Below are 18,514 nucleotides of genomic sequence, written 5' to 3'. Positions count from 1 at the left end.
GATAAATAGAAGATTCAAGTTTAAGATAAGTTATGGATTTAAAAATACTTTCAGGGTTGTAATTTTAAATGATGTTAATTTTTGAATAATTTTGGTTATGTTTTAGGTGGTGAAGCGAAAAAAAAGACGGTCTCGTGAGAAGCAAGACATTTTTAATGAATTTGATAAAACTATCTTTAAACTTTTCTACTAACTAACTTCTGTACATTTTATTCAAAATTTTTCAATTTTCCAAAAGTTTTCAAATTAATTTACTGCAGTTTCTGATGATAGGAACGACTTGGGTATCTTTTTATGAGTCATTATTTTTGTTATATAAAAGATCTATAAAGCACCAAACAGATATTTGAAGAAGATGAATCATTTGTTCAAGTAAAATTGTTTTAATATTAAGGAATGAAAATCTAAATTTACTACATAGAAGATTCTGAAGACAACAACTTTTTGCGGTTTGCTTCGTACTGTCATGTAGTATCTTGGTCCGCTTTTCAATCAATGTTCATGCCGTGAATTCGTTCTTCATCCAATACCTGGTACTTTCCGAATTGTTTGAAATATTGGCATTGATTTATTGAGACGTAGAGACATTTCTATTAAAGTGTCTATTCCATCTAACATTTTGCTGTTTTGAATTTTTGTCTTTTTTCTAATTCTAATTTTTCTGATTTTGAGTTAGTTAAGACTTTTTGAGACTTTTAGTGGCACCAGATGGGCTAAATGCCAGTGGTAGCATTCTCATAGAACAAATTCAGATAAGGAACACGGTCTGTTCTTCACGCTATCTGATCTTCGTTCTGATATATTCGTGCAACTTCTTAGTCTAATACCAATCTTAATCTCACTTTTTTTCGTTTGTGCAAAAATTTACTCTTGATCAAAAATCAGGCGATGATCCAGACCTTTGCAGCAAATCATTAGACAAAAACTTTTGAAACAGTTAAAAACGAGAAAAAATAATTCCTAAAAAAAATTCTTGATTATTTTTGTCAGATTAAAAAATAGTTTTTTTTTAAAATTCAATTCAAACATAAAACTTGGAAAGAAGAGACGAAAAAATTTGTTTCGTTGTAATAATTTTGAAGGCGAAAGCAAAATCTGACTTACATTTTGAAAATCAGAAAGTTTGATCAGACAAAAACGAAAAAAAAAATTCAGAGAAAAACGGATGAAAAAACCAATTAATCATTCAAAAACACTCACTATCAAATTATTTCTAAAAATTATTTGTCTTAAATTGACTCTAATTTTAAAAAACAACAATCATGAAAAACAAAATTGAAACGACAACATTTTTATTTATTTAATTAATTATCTTTTTCGTTCTTTTGTTATTAAATTTTATTGAATATTTTCATGATTTCTTTTTAAAAAAACACCAGTAAAAACGATTATTGTAATTATTTTTAGTTCAACTGAAACAGATTGATACAGATGCCATATGACTGCTCGCTTGCTCAGAACGAATACTATTGATCTGAATCTGGAATTGTGCTTGAGGGATGAGAAAAAGTTTCTAGTGTCCATTTGAACTTATTTCTTTGTCAGAGAACATTATAAAATGGTTTTGCTATAGTTGCTTTTTTTAAACATTTTTACTCCAAAATTTTAACATTCCAAGAATTTCTTGGATTTTCTTCTTATTTGATGGAGGCCGAAGTTTCAATTTTACATTTGTTCCTGATGTTAAGTGAATAATTGTATTACTTTCATTTATATGCCCGAGCAATTTAACACGAGTGAGAAAGATAAGTGAATTGTCTATGGCTACTTTCATGTTTTCTTTAAGTAAAATTTGGTGATATTTTTCTAATACTTTAAACAATTTTTGTTTCGTTTGTGAATGTATAAAAACATTGGCTGAGTATTTGATTATGTTTTTACTAAGAATGAGTGGTCATGAAGTTTTTCATGAAGGCTCAAAAAGCTGCGGGTCCTATGGAAATTCCATAGAAGAGCTCTTAAATTCGTATTGTTGGTTTCCAATAACGAATGTGTAAGATGTCGTGATTGCTCGTCTGATGGCATTTGATTATATGCGCTGTTGATGTCAGTTGTGGTATAATACTACCATTCTTTTTAGTGAGTAGTACATGGATTGGTTCTATGGGCAGATAACATTTAGGTTCATCAATTTGGGAAATGAGATATCTTGCGTCTAAATCAACCTTCAGTGATTCGTCTTTAGCGAGAAAGATAACGTGATTTATCAAAGTAATTTCTTTTGGTTATTCTTCTTTGCTTACTGGTGATATGACTTCATATTGCTCCAGAATGTCTAATAAATGTTTTACTTTGTCTTGTAAGTGAATTAGTACTTTTTTTGCTCGTTGCTTTTTGAAAAGTGCGTCAAGTTTAAAAGGGAGCTGTTATAGCCAATCTGTTTTTCAACGTCAATTTTAGATGTAGCATAAGCCTTTGGGTTTTTCATAAATAGTTCTGCAAGTTGCTCAAATTTTTTTTGTTTGATTGGAGAATTTTGGAAGTTAAACATTGTAAATAGTTTTTGTTGGTCACTTGTGTATTTTGAAGATTGAAATTTTGGTTTAAAAAGTGTATTTTTGTGAAATAATCTGTGTTTCGTTTTGAATCGCTAGTTATGTTTTTATTTGATAATTCTTCGTTGAGAGTTGTTGATTGGCAAACATCTAATAATTGTAGAATATTATTTACTCTAAATGCTCTTTTTTATGTCGGATAAAATGTTGCATTTGTATCGCAAAATCCTAAAAGTCCTACGGCTAATGTGATTTTATAAGGTAAATTGTTGTATACATTTAGAGATATTATATCTGAGTTTGTGCCTTTTGCATATTTAATGATGAAAATGTTGCTCTAAAATCTTTATGAACTGGTTTGAATTCAAGGTCAGACATGTATAATTTTTGTTTATTTCGATCGCTATTATATTGACGTTCTTAACCTGTAGAGAAGTTATATAGCTTACCTGATAATGGTTTCAAGTGTTTGCGTTGTATTATTTATTCTTGTTTATTTGACCTTCTTTTGTAATTTACTATTCAAGATGTTAGTAGTCAGCTTATTTTTCGAAATAAAGGGTAACCTAATGTTATTGTGTTTTATATATGTTATGTGGAATTTCTGTTTAAAGGGTTTATTTAAAAGCTTATTTTGTAGTTATCCGAACTTGGGGCATAGATTGTCGAGGTTAATGAGATGGAGAGAGCGTATATCGATTCGTTAGAATGATGTTTACTTTCTCTAAGCTAAGTTTTATTGTATGAAAAACCTACTTAGGTTTACTTAGGAGTTTAGTTTGTGATCAAGGGTTGGAAAACAGTAAGTCAATCAATAAGTTTCTAGTATAATTAGAATACAAGTAGATCATTAAGTACTATTTCGGAGCTTACTAATAATTTAATGCTTTTAGCCTGGGTCAACTAAGAGAAAGAGCTCAAGTGAAGGATCAGTAACCACGCTGAAGCAATTATAGTGGTTAGTTTTTCTAACAATTTCTATCGGTCCTGGGTTTTTGATAAGTATTGAAGAGTGAGTTGACTTTTGAGGTCGTTCAACACTTCAAAAAATGAGGTGGGGAGAACAAATTTGTTCTGATTGATCCAAAGGAAGCCTTGATGATCAAAATAGATTAAGTTAAATATAACTTTAAATCAAGGTTTAGTTTGAAGATCCAAGGAATACCTTGATGATCTGTTTTTTCAGCAAATTTATATTATCAAAAGCTAAGGATAGGCCTTGATAAATAGAAGATTCAAGTTTAAGATAAGTTATGGATTTAAAAATACTTTCAGGGTTGTAATTTTAAATGATGTTAATTTTTGAATAATTTTGGTTATGTTTTAGGTGGTGAAGCGAAAAAAAAGACGGTCTCGTGAGAAGCAAGACATTTTTAATGAATTTGATAAAACTATCTTTAAACTTTTCTACTAACTAACTTCTGTACATTTTATTCAAAATTTTTCAATTTTCCAAAAGTTTTCAAATTAATTTACTGCAGTTTCTGATGATAGGAACGACTTGGGTATCTTTTTATGAGTCATTATTTTTGTTATATAAAAGATCTATAAAGCACCAAACAGATATTTGAAGAAGATGAATCATTTGTTCAAGTAAAATTGTTTTAATATTAAGGAATGAAAATCTAAATTTACTACATAGAAGATTCTGAAGACAACAACTTTTTGCGGTTTGCTTCGTACTGTCATGTAGTATCTTGGTCCGCTTTTCAATCAATGTTCATGCCGTGAATTCGTTCTTCATCCAATACCTGGTACTTTCCGAATTGTTTGAAATATTGGCATTGATTTATTGAGACGTAGAGACATTTCTATTAAAGTGTCTATTCCATCTAACATTTTGCTGTTTTGAATTTTTGTCTTTTTTCTAATTCTAATTTTTCTGATTTTGAGTTAGTTAAGACTTTTTGAGACTTTTAGTGGCACCAGATGGGCTAAATGCCAGTGGTAGCATTCTCATAGAACAAATTCAGATAAGGAACACGGTCTGTTCTTCACGCTATCTGATCTTCGTTCTGATATATTCGTGCAACTTCTTAGTCTAATACCAATCTTAATCTCACTTTTTTTCGTTTGTGCAAAAATTTACTCTTGATCAAAAATCAGGCGATGATCCAGACCTTTGCAGCAAATCATTAGACAAAAACTTTTGAAACAGTTAAAAACGAGAAAAAATAATTCCTAAAAAAAATTCTTGATTATTTTTGTCAGATTAAAAAATAGTTTTTTTTTAAAATTCAATTCAAACATAAAACTTGGAAAGAAGAGACGAAAAAATTTGTTTCGTTGTAATAATTTTGAAGGCGAAAGCAAAATCTGACTTACATTTTGAAAATCAGAAAGTTTGATCAGACAAAAACGAAAAAAAAAATTCAGAGAAAAACGGATGAAAAAACCAATTAATCATTCAAAAACACTCACTATCAAATTATTTCTAAAAATTATTTGTCTTAAATTGACTCTAATTTTAAAAAACAACAATCATGAAAAACAAAATTGAAACGACAACATTTTTATTTATTTAATTAATTATCTTTTTCGTTCTTTTGTTATTAAATTTTATTGAATATTTTCATGATTTCTTTTTAAAAAAACACCAGTAAAAACGATTATTGTAATTATTTTTAGTTCAACTGAAACAGATTGATACAGATGCCATATGACTGCTCGCTTGCTCAGAACGAATACTAAAACCTAGTGGTCCGATTCTAGATAACAAGATCCAAAAATAACTAGGTTATGTTTTTGGAAATAGGTTTGTTTCTAAGGCAGCCAAAGCTTGGCGTGGATAACTAAAAACCAAACATTCTAACTCGCAACGGCAAATCATTGGCTTACGCTGGTAAAGTATTACAGACAATTTTTTCTATGATTTTTTTGAATTGCCGAGTCTTAAAGCAAGGAGCGCCGATCATTGTGGGTCAAGAAATTTGAGCATTTCGATTAAAAAGCGGACACTTTCACAGATCCCATAAAATCCATAATTTCATCTTCCTATTTCGCAACGGAAGTGGTCAAAAATAACTTCTCGTGGCTACCAAGTTTTTGATATGAGTAAACTTTCACGGTTATTTAGTGATATTCTTCATCTGATATTGACTCGTTAATTCCTTTGTTAATTATATTTGCATGTCTTGTTAATTTAATTTTATAGAGGAAGATTTTGAAGCTAAAAATGTGGAAAAAGCATGTTTTGAAAAGTTTTATGTTTTACTGTCGACACTTCTGCTGAGTTTTGTGAACAACTAAACTGTTTCACAAGAACACGTGATCGAAATAATTCTACAAACATTTTCCTGATCTTTTCATGCCTGGAAGCATGGTGCTATTGACTGAAGAGAGGCAATGCTAACCAGAAACACCAACGATTTTGCTGAAACTTGGTCAGAAACACGAAAAGTTAGAGCGGCAATTTTGCGGTGGTCTTACGAGAGATAACAAAATAATAAAGTTCAAAACAACAACTGAAAGCGACGAGGGAATCACTCCAAATTGAATCTGGGTTCCGTTTAGCTGGCGGCGGCCGCGGCAGAGTTCTCTGGGCTTTTCAAGGAAAAGTGACGGTCATATCACCGTGCGTGGGACCAGATTTGGATTGTCAAAATCTGCCGGCACTTCAAAAGGATTTAAAACTTCTCGCGGAGTTGGAAAAGTCCCGTTACTTATTAAACATAGGGAATCATATGGAGTAAGTTAGTGCTATTCCATTAACAGTGAAGTACGGAAAACCCCCACGAGCACCGCTATAGCCACTTTTGGTAAAATCAGAGCTAGTTACCAGTTTATGACATTCGACTAAAGTTTCGGTTTACAGCTATAACCAAACTTGCATTTTTGCTTTTACTTTGTAAATCATTTTTGTTCAACTTTCGAAATTCAAACACAAAAACATGGACTGGGCAATTGTGCAAAACTCAAACTGCTCTGCTCAAAATCTTCAGCAAACTAACGATATCAACATATATAATAATAATATTACTCATGTGTTTTACAACCATCATCATTATCCCAATTACCCGCCACAAAATCAGTACCCACATTTTAGCCCCAATCCAAACAACCCCGAAAACAACTTCGCTTTTTATTCGCCATCTTGTAATCAGTTTGAACCAAACCAACAGACGTGTGTCGAATTTCGGGACCCGACACCGCATCGATGTCTGAAGACCGAAACGAACTTTGCTGCACCAACGACTGAGTTTTGCTGTCGGAGTGAAACTTCAGTGTCGAAAATGACAGCAGAAAGCGATGCATTCCAACAGAATCTGGAAGAACCAAACAAGAATTCAGGTTTTTTGGTGAGTTAACACCAAAACACCTATGAAAATATAAAAACAGGTGTTATCGGCTCTTGGAAATTATTAAGATAAAAAATGGACCCAACTTTTTCAATAAGTTCTGTAAGAATGGTATTAAAAAACACTGGTGATGTTTTTATTACACATGATGATGTTTATAGGTCTTTAAAAGCAATCATAAAATTAAAAATTCAGTTATATTTTCAAATATTCTTTGAGTTTCAGGCTCTTGACATTGACGACATTGATGAAATTTTGAATGAATTGGACCCAAACATTTTCTCATCATCAAGTCCTCAACAGAAGAAGAACCACACGCAAACTTGCAGTTTCAGATCGACCGGTATTGAAAACAATAACTGTCAATCATCCGATTTATCTTCAAAACTTGACGATATCCCAAGTTTAAACATCATTACAACTAACCCTGACAAGGTTCAACATGGAACCGCTATGACAACAACTAACAATATAATTCAGAACACAAACACAACTTGGCAGAAATACGACGAAGAATTCAACGAAAATATGGAGCAAAACGAGACAAAAGTCTCTCCAATTTCACAGTTGATTTCTTTTTCCCAGATGAGCCGAAAGTGGTTTGAAAGTATGAACCCGAAAACTCCGAATTCAGAAGACGGTCAACAAAACTCTAAAATGACACCGTCACAATACGATGACTTTAGTTCGACACCTTATGTACCTGTTCCGACAATGTTGAACTATGACAATAATCGAGATTTCAACGACTGTATTGGTAATCAGTACAGCAGTGATCATCAAATTTCAAATTGTCATCAGTTCAATTCAGTGAGTAGCGACCAGAAGATAGACGAAACATCACCACTGATGTTGAATTACATTAACTACACTAACAACACAGACGCGGCAACGTGCCAAAATTTTTCACCGGCTATTTATAATTTACCAAATTGGAATTCGCCCTCGGGTTACGATTCCGGATTCGACAGCAGCGCAAATTCTTTCCACGGAAACTCGCCCAAAAGCCTCTCAATGTCGCCGAGCAGTGCCCAATCCGGACCCTCTAGTCCATCGGAGAATGACATAATGATGACGTCATATCCGAGAACTTGTGTAAGTGGAGGCTGTTCGGGAGAAGTGGCGGGGAAAAACTCGGAGGGCATTTTGACCAGTTTGGGCACAAAGGAACTGGAAATGAGGATGTTGCAGGACTACTTGATAAACAACCACAGTGCATTCAAAAGGGGACCCAGGAAAAACGATCCGGCTATGGAAAAAAGAAGGACTCACAAGTGCAACTATGAAGGTTAGTTATTACAAAGGCTGCATCCAAAAGTATTCGAAATTTAAAAAAAATCGCGAAACCTATTGGGTCTCGCTAAGTTTGCCCCTATGTTACCTACTATCGAGTTTCCACCCCTCAAAGGAATTAATTCAACCGTTAAGCGCAAACGATTTTTGAAACGTGTGACTAATTATTTCTTGTAATAGTAGGATACTTATCACTAGACCCAAGTTTCTTTTTAACAAAATAGTAATACTTATTTCCGAACTTCATTATTTAATTCGACGATCGACCCTTTAAAATCTTTCTAAAAACGGCTATGAAAAATTTGATCAAATATCCAAATTGATGAACGTTTCTATTCCAGGGTGCACCAAAGTCTACACGAAAAGCTCCCATCTAAAAGCCCACATTCGACTGCACACAGGTAAATAATTATTTTTTCTTTCTGATTTTTTTACAACTAATTTTCTGTTTTTTTTTCAAGTGAGGTGCGTCAACCTTGGCTGCCCAAAACAATAAATAGTTATAAGCATAGCCAACTCACATTGGAAAAGGGTAACAAACGCAAGGAATCAGGAAAAAAATTGACTTGTTTTTTAAAAAAAACTTCAACATGCAAATATTTTAGAAAAAATAGATGCCTTTAAAGCTCTTTGAAATTAGAAAACAATTCAAGTTTGATGTATTTTTGATAAAATTAAGCCAATTTGAGAAAACTGGATCATTAGGTAAACATTTTAGTAAACTGATAATCGAGTTCCATTTTCTAAATTAGAATTCGATCACGTTTTTCGTGATCTGCACATTTTCGCTGTTCGATAAAGGAATTTACCTTCCATTTAGCAAAAGTAATCAAAAGTCGATCCGCAAAAAATCAAAACTGAGCGTCAACAATTTTTAGGAATTTTTCCTCGAAAAAACCCTAAAAATCAGTAAAACCTTTATAAGAGTGCTCACTACTTTCAATAATCATAAAATTGAAGCTAAACTACTAAAACCTTTCCAATTAAAATTATTTTATTTTATCATAACTTTGACACACAAACATCATATAATCTTCACTCGTCGCTCCAGTTTAGTCTAAGGAATCCAACATTTTAAACCTGTAATGATTGACATGGGAAAAAACCTGTGAAAATCTTACTTGCAGATTGATACAGAGCAGGTCAAAAAAATTTTAAAAATTGTACTTTAAATTTTTTAAAGCACAAAATATCAATTTTAGCAAGAAAAAGTCAAAAGAGGCCGAGCTTTTTGTAAACACGCGCGCCGTTGATTGCTTCTAGGACCCTGAAATCCAGGGAATAGTTTTCAAACATATTCTAAGTTAAATGCGGAATCCGCTCAATAAACTAAAGCTTAACTCACAAATAAAAGCTTCTTGCATAATTTTGTCGGCAGATTTGTTGTGTCGTGGAATTCCCAAAAAGCGGGAAGATCAAGGAAATGAGTGAAAAGATCTAAGAAATCAGCTTAACATTTAGGGTTGTAGTTTGACTGAGACAGTTTTCTGTGGATTGGATTACAAATGAAAGATCAAAGAAAAATAGATATTGCGGATTCCACGACAAAGCCTTTTTAAAGTTGCCGCGGAATCTGCGGAATGAAAGACCTTTACTTTTTAAATGCTCAAAATAAGTTTGGATTTAGTTTTTTGGCTAAATTCAGTTCAAAATCATGCTAATTGGAAGAAAATTTAAGTTTTTCTCTAGAAAAACAAATGGCTCAAAAAACGGAGCTGTTAATTAAATTCCAACAAATTTTAATTTCTCCGTTTGTTGATTTTTTTTAAACTTCATAAAGGCTTATTGGTTCTGAAACAGCTTATTAGCGATTGATTTTTGAAAAAAAATCGAAAGTTGAATAACTGCCAAAATCACCAATTGCTTTTCTTTCTCAATTTTTTTATCACTTTCTAACTATCTGTTGGCTTTGTTCCTTAGGTAGCGTTGCTGAAACATCACCGTAGCTAAGCACAATCACTCTTGGCTATAAATAAGCAAAAAAAACTCTGAGCCGCAATCATCGACACATACAAAACGTACAACTTTTTATTGTTTCTCCATTCTTGTTTTCTAGAAATTAAATTTTTGTAAGATTTCTTGCAAAGCAAACCAATTTTATGAATTTTTGTTACTACCGATCGATTATTGAGATATCTCTCAAAATAATAACTCTCTGAAACAATAAGTTTTAAATCGGAACAGACAAAATTGCATACAAACTCAAGCCAAAATTATACAAGACTGCTCGTATCAGGGCGAAGCCCTGAAAAATCCGACTGCCTTTTAAGGTCTATGGAGCATTAATAAGATAAAAAATTTCAATGAAAAAAAAAATTTTGAAAAAAATTGAGATTTTATGTAAAAACATCCCCCCACACGTCAAATTAAGTACAAAGTGATAGATTTTGCGCCTATTAACAAATCAATTATGGCATATAAGCTTCCTTGAACCAATTTGGAACGATTTCTAAGACGGATTAAATCTCCATTACGAGTTAATAGCGCGAAATTTATCGCGCGTTAATTGTCCCAAATTGGCCAAAATGGTAATCTTTAAACCCCATAATTTTACGAAAAATGATTACAGGTAAATTATCTTTTCAAATTCAAGCTCAAGGCAACAATAGCTTTCGAATGATATAAAAAAATTTCGTCAAAAACTGCTAGTTAAAAAGTCGAAATTTGTCTGAAGAAAAAAAACCCAACCCGAGCACAAATATTCCGTTACTTTCGTATCGATAGTCGGAACAACAAGTTTAAGAACGCAACGACAATTTTACTCAAAATTGTGCAATGAAATGGGCAGCGGAGGATGATAAAAAAAACTGACTCTTATTTTAACACGAGTATTGTTTGCGTAATTGCTGCCAAAAAGGTTCGTGATAAAGTTTTTACAGAAATTATTGATTTTTTTTATAAGGTTGACAAGTCTTAGATTGTTTTTCAACAAAATATGAACAAACATTTACTTTTTTTAGGGAAAATTTTTGATATTTTCATTAAAACCAGTCAGAAATGAAACTAATAGTTGTTTTTGATTTTGAAATATTTGATAACAGGATATTTTGTCACCGTCAAATCAACCGACGTACAAATTACCAGACAGCGCAAATAGAAATACAGCGGTTTGATCAGGGACGGATCTAGGTTTTTCTCGAGGGGGGGATTTTCAAAAAAATTCGAAAATTTTGTCAACCTTTTTTTTAGGTCGACCGAATTGATTATTCGAGCTCTCACTACGGACGGTTTAGTCCCTGTTTTGGCCAAATTTTCTGCGGCGCAGGCAAAATTTTTAATAAACAGTCCAAAAATGGAGTTTTTAGGGACTTTTTGGAAAATTTTGACCAAAAAATTGCGTTTTTTCGGCGCGCGCTCCCCCCTCAAAATTAGTATATATTCCAAGGCGCCTTTAGAAAAATTTTAGGGTCGGTCGGCCAAAAATGGATTTCTTAAAAAGTACCAAAGGGTCGGGGGGGGGGGGGGTCGAATCCCTGAGGGGAGAGGGGCAACCGTCCCCTAAATCCGCCCCTGGTTTTGATAGAGATCCGTTTTCTAAATTAAGATGGAAGCGGTCAGAAAGTTTAGTGGTACTTTCATAACAGACCATATCCTTGTTTACATTATGAAATGATGCTAACCGAAGCAAAAAAAAAATAGTTTTCTTAAAACCCAGCCCCTATCCGAAAACAAAAGACATCAACAAGAATTGAAAACTTGCCTAAGTTTACTATGAACTCATTAATTCTCGTTTTTCTGTTCTTGGAGCAGCAATGATAAAAATGAATGATGATTTAATTTTGAGCAGGAGAGAAGCCCTACTTGTGCACTTGGGAATCTTGTGGGTGGAGGTTTGCCCGCTCCGATGAGTTGACTCGCCATATGCGCAAACACACAGGGGCGAGACCTTTCCACTGTCAGATCTGCGACAGGAGATTCTCCCGCTCGGACCATCTAACTCTCCACTTCAAACGACACTTGCCCCTGCAGGCCATGATGAAGAAAATGTGAACTAAATTTGATTGAGTGATGATTGAGCTGGATAATATAGATCTCTTCTGCGATCTCTTATCCCCTCCCTTCGCCTCCCCTCGCATTTCAAAGTAGGGGGATTTGTGTAATGCTATTTGCCATCTATCCCAATCCTTTAGTATGCAAAAGGGGAATAGTTGCTTAATACTCATCAAAAGTTTCGAATTTTGCTCAATAATTATTTGTTTTTTCAGATTGACGGGTCTTTAATTGTTTTTCAACAAAATATGAACAAACATTTTTTTTTCAGGGAAAGTTTTAATACTCATTAAAAGTTTCGAATTTTGCTGAATCAGCTTTTGAAGAGTATGGATTTTTTGTACAAAAAACAGCAGAGGAGGGTAGGCGAAGAGACGCCCGATTGAAAAATGGAAAACAAAATCACATTTGACGATTTTCACTGTCGAAATGATCATCATGTTATCATGAAACTCATTTAGCAAGAAACCATCATGTGCACATATTCAAAAGTTTTCAATCACTATCGGTGCGTTTTGACACTGAACTGCGGTTTGTTTGATGGTCTATTTTGATTGAAAACCTGACTTGAACTTACACGATATATCCTTGGTGAAAAGTAACCGATGCGCTGTATTTTAGCTTCCACCCGTAATTTTCTTATTCTTCCAAATTTAGAAAAACTCCTAAAACAATGAAAACAAGATACACTAAAAAAATTCTCGGGTGGTTTTTTTTGCGAGTGAAGTTAAAAAAAATGTTATGATTCAATTATAGAATGATGCGGTGTATGATGTAATAATGTACCAGTTTGCAAATTATCCAAACATGGCCCTGTACTCCGAATAATCTGTGTAAACGCCAGTTATTTGATTATAACTGTAGACAAATGACATAATTTGTAAATTAATATACCGCAATTGTATTGTAAACTACTACGCTTTAGCATAACACTATCTATATGAATTGACATATATTGACCGTGAGACAATTCAAGGCATCGATACCCACCCATATTTTTGACCATCTGATAGCTTAAAGTTTCTATGTTTACCAGGAGCAGATTTTTATTTATGTTTGGCAAACTTTTTTTATAGATTAACTACCCGGGTTGACCAAAACTTCTTATTTTACAATTTCCATATATGAGAAACTTCTTGTCATACAATTTCATACAATTCCATACGTACAGAAAATTGTATGAAAACTCTATGATATGCATTTTTCCATATATGAAAGTTGTATGATAGGTGTTTTCCCATAAACCAAAAATTTTGATTTTTTCTTTCTTAAATTAGTTTCTGAAAAATTTTCGGTTGTGTTTGCAACCGAACACAAGTGACAAAGACCTTGGTTACTCAAAATACCGAAGGTCGGACGGTCTTGCATTTACAATGCATAGAAAACGACCTGAAATTGGCGGTCTTTCACAATTCACATAACAAAAGTAACAAACTTTTATTTTTTGGCAAAATTTTTTAATGATGATTATTTCAAATTTTTGAAGTTTCAATTTATCAAACATTGATCAAGTCATACATTAACACTCCATGAAAAAAAGAAGTAGGAATTTTCAGCGTTTTTGAAAAAAAAAATTGCGTGAAAAGAAAATAAAAGCCAATTTTATCGTATCCAGGACTACGTTATGCACACAAAACATTAAATTTTGCATGCAAAAAAAAATTTGCGAAAAATGTTTGTTTGCGTACGAAATTCGATTTGCGGTTGAAAAAAAACAAAAAAATTTTTGGGCCAAATTTTCAAAATTACATGGGAATTGCATGATAAACACTTTTTTCAAAAAACGAAAACCTCAGTTTTTTTATCACTAGGCTGTTTTAATAGAATCAAACAGCCACAGAAATAAGTTTATACCAGTTTTCAACCATTTTTAGAAAGTGTATGAAAATTGTATGACAAGCATTTTTCCGCACACTTGATGTATGGAATTGTTTGATAAGCATTTTCGGTGTATGGAGGTCAACCCGGGTAACTATAATTTTCTTTCCTTTGCTGTCCGAATCGATCACGTTCCAAATACGATCACGTTTCAAAACTTTATTCGACAGTAAGGTTTCGATGCAAAAGTTTAATTAACAAAATTAGCGGTCACAATCCCGTTCCCAGTAATATTTCTAAAACAGATCTGAAATAATCTTTTTCAGATCTAATTTCAGATCTGAAATAGGTTGTGAAATGTTTAAATAACGCTTGGATACTTTAAAGATTGGTTATTTCAGATCAAATTTCAGGTCTGAAGTTTTCTTTTTCTTGGTTATTTCAGATCTGAAAAAATCTATTTCAGATCTAATTTCAGATCTGAAATTTAGTTTTTCTAGGTAATTTCAGATCTGAAAAATCAATGATTCGGACTCAATTTTTGCTATTTTTGATTCATTTTTAGCTTCTGCTAGCTACTAGCAAGTACTCAGCAAAATTTCAAGTTGGAGACTGCGGAAGTATGTTACAGGTGTTCTTACAGTTTTGAAAACTTTTTAACACAGTTGAACAAGAAATTTAGTTCGAAAACAAATGTTTGTGAAAATATTCAGAAATTTTCTGACCGCTAGCTAACCTAAACCTAATTATGTATTGTAGAAACATCAAAAAATAAAAACTCCATGTTTAGCTCGAAGTGCATAAATTATAAAATAACAAAAGATTTCACAGATCTGATTTCAGATCTGAAATTTTGTTTTTCAAGGTTATAGGTTATTTCAGATCTGAAATTTTCCATTTCAGATACAAATTTCAGATTTGAAATTTGTAAATTCTTATCAAGATCTGAAATTAAGAATTTCAAATCTGAGAATCAACTTATGTAAAAAATAAAGAATTTCAGATCTTGCACAGAAAATCCCCTGGGTACGGAATATCATCGACGGTAGCAACATCAATCAAATGAAAACATCAATCCCAAACTTTTCATGGGAAGGTTCATCAAAAAACTTTAACTCCATTTTTTCCACTGAAACAGAAAAAAAAATCTTTGAGGCGGCGATATCTTTGAACACCGCTTGGGTAACCCGGAATGCCAATCGGGATAGAGTGTCTTATCATTTTTAGTTGACTTGTCATCCAAGTGTTGGCCACTTGAACATGAAATAATCTTAATAAATAAACGAGTTTTCACTCTGTACATGGCGACGAGTCCATTCGGGTCGAACACGGACGACAACCAACTTAATACGGAGCGTTGCATGACGAGTTACTTAAGCTCACAATTGATACCACGACTTTAATGAGTCTTTGTGTGGTCCCATTTCAAGCATAAAATTTGGGATGACGTTTCAGGATCAACTGATTTTTTTCCTTTCTCCGGAGCTGTCTCTGCTACCGGGTTCAGTGGTTCAGCTAGCTCAGTAACTTCAATACAAATGAAGTAAGTTTGAACCACTTAGTTTTTGTATAACAACTATATCTTGAATGAGCACAAATGCTTTCTCAGGGCTCTCGACGGAACCAAGATAGTCAACCATGTAAATTTTTTGCATTACTGCATATTTTGCTTCCAAATACATAGCCTGGCTGTTTTTTGTTGTTTTTTGATGTTTGCTTTAGAGCAAAACTAGCGCATGTAGTGTTAATCATGAGAGCCGAAGATGTACGCGTGTATTGAAATGCTTCCACATCTAGTGTAGACTTTTCTCGCCACAAGAAACGGAGAGACGATTGATCACATGTCAGTACACCAACCTGAAGGAATATGTTGGCGGGTACGGAAAATTGTGTTGCCGAGACGCTTTAAAACATGCAAGAAATTCTCATATAATTCGGGACTAATCTTAACCTAGAATCACAAGACTGAACAGAGTGTAATTATGTGTAGTACTGGAACCCATATTATTTGTGTCCTAAGCATACGCCCAAACAGCGGTACCATTACCGGCTTTTACTGTGACTTTAACTTGCTTTTGGATGTAACACCTGACAAGTTAAACATTTTACGGTTAAATCTAATAGTGCTCCGGAGGAACCATTTGCTTCTTAAGCTGACTCACGGGGTTGTGTACAAAAGAAAACACATGAAAGGAAAACGTTGACGTTTCTGTTTTTGGAAGTGAATTTCAACTCAATAATCTGTAGTAGGCACTTATAACTGCTGGAGGAAGAATAACCCATGTTGGTGGCAGAGATTATTGACAAACATTAGTGGCTGCTGATACAGACGATATTTTAGATGTTTTTAAGATTTTTTCTCAGATACTTCACTCTGTATATTTTGCGTATTAGACTATTTCGAAAGGTAAATACTACTGTTTTTCCAAAGAAAAACAGGTTACCCTTAACAGGGGATGCAACGTGGAAATTGTATTGTGCTCACTGTTTCTGCCTCCGCTGCAAAACTTTTGGCAAATGACTTGGATTTAAATTCTTCTGAACTATTTTGCTAGTGATAGCGAACTTTCGAAGCTTGTTATGGTATTATTCATTAAAATTTGAAAAAAGGCATGCCCATTAGTCACTCTGAACCAACACAGCAGATCGGTAGCAAATGAACTGAAAAAAAATGTAAACCATGCAAAAAAATTTTTAAGGTTCTAATGGTAGTGTTTTGAGACTCTGATGGCAGCCTGTAATACTTCTGACTCAGTCTCGATAAATAAAAAAAAACTTTGTCAAGAACATGTCAAGTTACAAGTTGCCAAATTTCATACCCAAACTTTTATACTCAGTTTCATGCTCGTCATTAACTTAGGAAGCTAAAACTTCAATAATCTCATAAAAAGTTTAAAAGAGATAACACCGTTTTTTCAAGCTTAATTATATTACGCGCACTGGAGTTCCATGGATAAAAATCAGATAAAATTGAATTTTATTGTCAGAGTCTACAAAAGTGAGAATTAATTGATTATAATTAGATAAAATCATGGCGTTGCGGCGCTTTGGTAGTGATGGTGCGCAGCAATCATTTGATTGCAATTTCAAATTGCACGTGCCTTTGAACTGCCTTGATCGCGTTCACGTTATAGGTAAGGGTACGATTCAAAGTGAAGGCGCTCCTGAATTGCCCAAAACACACATGCCATTATAATGGTAGTGAGCTACGATTCAGTTCCTGATAAATGGCGAGCCAGTATAGATCGCTGCGGCGCAAAAAAACGGGGTGGGGGCGTACGACACAAGGACGGGCGGTGGTCGGGCCCACAACGACGGTTCTTTAACATATTGGGTACAAAGTTTTGGTTTTGACTAACTACGGTGCCTTCACTCGAACAATAATACGCTGCAAAAATGCGAAGACTGCTGATGTTGCAGGCAGGACATTGTGGAAGGCGTAAAAGTAACGGGAGTGTACCACTGTGTTGTGGGAGCAGGTTTTCATAACCTTAAATAGGCCTGTAGGTCTTTCATAAGGTATTTAGGTCTTTCATAAACCATTAAGTATTGAATGTTTCTTAGTAGTTATGGCGAAGGGGCAAGAGAAGTTAAAAAGATAGCATAGTATTAACACGGTGCCGTCGGAAATCGGTGCCACTGGAGTTGCATATTTAATCTTCGATCCTATTACTGCATGCTAAGGGAAGCTGTTATTGTATGGCCTGCTGAAATTTGATCCAAGATTCGATCCTATTACTGCTTGTTTGATTATAACTGTAGACAAATGACATAATTTATAAATTAATATACCGAAATTGTAAGCTACTACGCTTTAGCATCACACTATCTTTATGAATTGACAGATATTGACCGTGAAACAATTCAAGGCCTCAATACCCAATCTTAATTTTGTCCTTTTGATAGCTTAAAGTTTCTATGTTTACCAGGAGCAGATTTTTATTGTTCCGACTTTCATAACAAAAGTAACGGAATATTTGTCCTCGGGGTGGTTTTTTTCTTCTTCTTTTTAACTAGCCAAATTTGACGGATTTTTTTATACCATTCAAACGGTATGGTTGTCTTTCACCAAGAAATTTGACAAGAAATTTTACCTGTGATTATTTTTTGTAAAATTATGGGGTTTAAAGATTGACATTTTGGCTAACTTGGGATATATTTCGCGCTATTAACGCGTCAGCGGAGGTTTGATCCGTCTTATAAATTGTTCCAAAGTTGCTACTAGGAGCAAAATTTATCACTTTGTATTTTATTTGGCGTGTGGGGTGATGATTTTTTACAAAAAATCTCAAATTTAAGAAGAAAAATTTTTTACATTTACTTTTTTGCGATTATCACTGCTTCATAGACCTTGAAAGGCAGTCGGAACATTCAGGGCGTCGCCTTGATACGAGCAGTCTTGTTTCTGTTTGGCAATCTTTTTTTTGTAGATTAACTAACTTCCTTTTCTTTCTTTTGCTGGGTTATTGTTTCTAACAGCAAAACAGTTCGAATCAATCACGTTCTAAATACGATCACGTGTCAAAAATTTTTTCGACAGTAAATATTCGATGCAATGATTTACTTCACAACATTAGCGGTCACTATATGGTAGCAACATCTATCAAATGAAAACACCAA

General features: G+C 33.7%; 1 protein-coding gene across 1 annotated transcript; it reads left to right on the top strand.

Moving 5' to 3' along the window:
* Positions 1 to 6,067: 6,067 nt before the first annotated feature.
* LOC134851020 (Kruppel-like factor 1) lies at positions 6,068 to 12,254 on the top strand. Its single transcript, XM_063866900.1, has 4 exons — positions 6,068 to 6,793; positions 7,019 to 8,081; positions 8,428 to 8,487; positions 11,874 to 12,254. Exons 1-4 carry the CDS (start codon positions 6,386 to 6,388, stop codon positions 12,074 to 12,076), a joined length of 1,734 nt encoding a protein of 577 aa, XP_063722970.1. The 5' UTR covers positions 6,068 to 6,385; the 3' UTR covers positions 12,077 to 12,254.
* Positions 12,255 to 18,514: the final 6,260 nt, after the last annotated feature.

The sequence above is a fragment of the Symsagittifera roscoffensis genome, chromosome 7 (genome assembly GCF_963678635.1).
Source record: "Symsagittifera roscoffensis chromosome 7, txSymRosc1.1, whole genome shotgun sequence".
NCBI classification, from domain to species: domain Eukaryota; kingdom Metazoa; phylum Xenacoelomorpha; order Acoela; family Convolutidae; genus Symsagittifera; species Symsagittifera roscoffensis.
Note: the sequence above shows the minus strand (reverse complement) of the source record. Positions and strands in the feature narration are given on the sequence as shown.

Bases quoted from the DNA above. Each gene is read 5' to 3' on its own strand.
- LOC134851020 (XM_063866900.1), top strand. From the start codon at position 6,386: ATGGACTGGGCAATTGTGCAAAACTCAAACTGCTCTGCTCAAAATCTT. The intron at 8,082-8,427 runs GTTAGTTATTAC...TTTCTATTCCAG, and splicing joins TCACAAGTGCAACTATGAAG to GGTGCACCAAAGTCTACACG. The intron at 8,488-11,873 runs GTAAATAATTAT...AATTTTGAGCAG, and splicing joins CCACATTCGACTGCACACAG to GAGAGAAGCCCTACTTGTGC.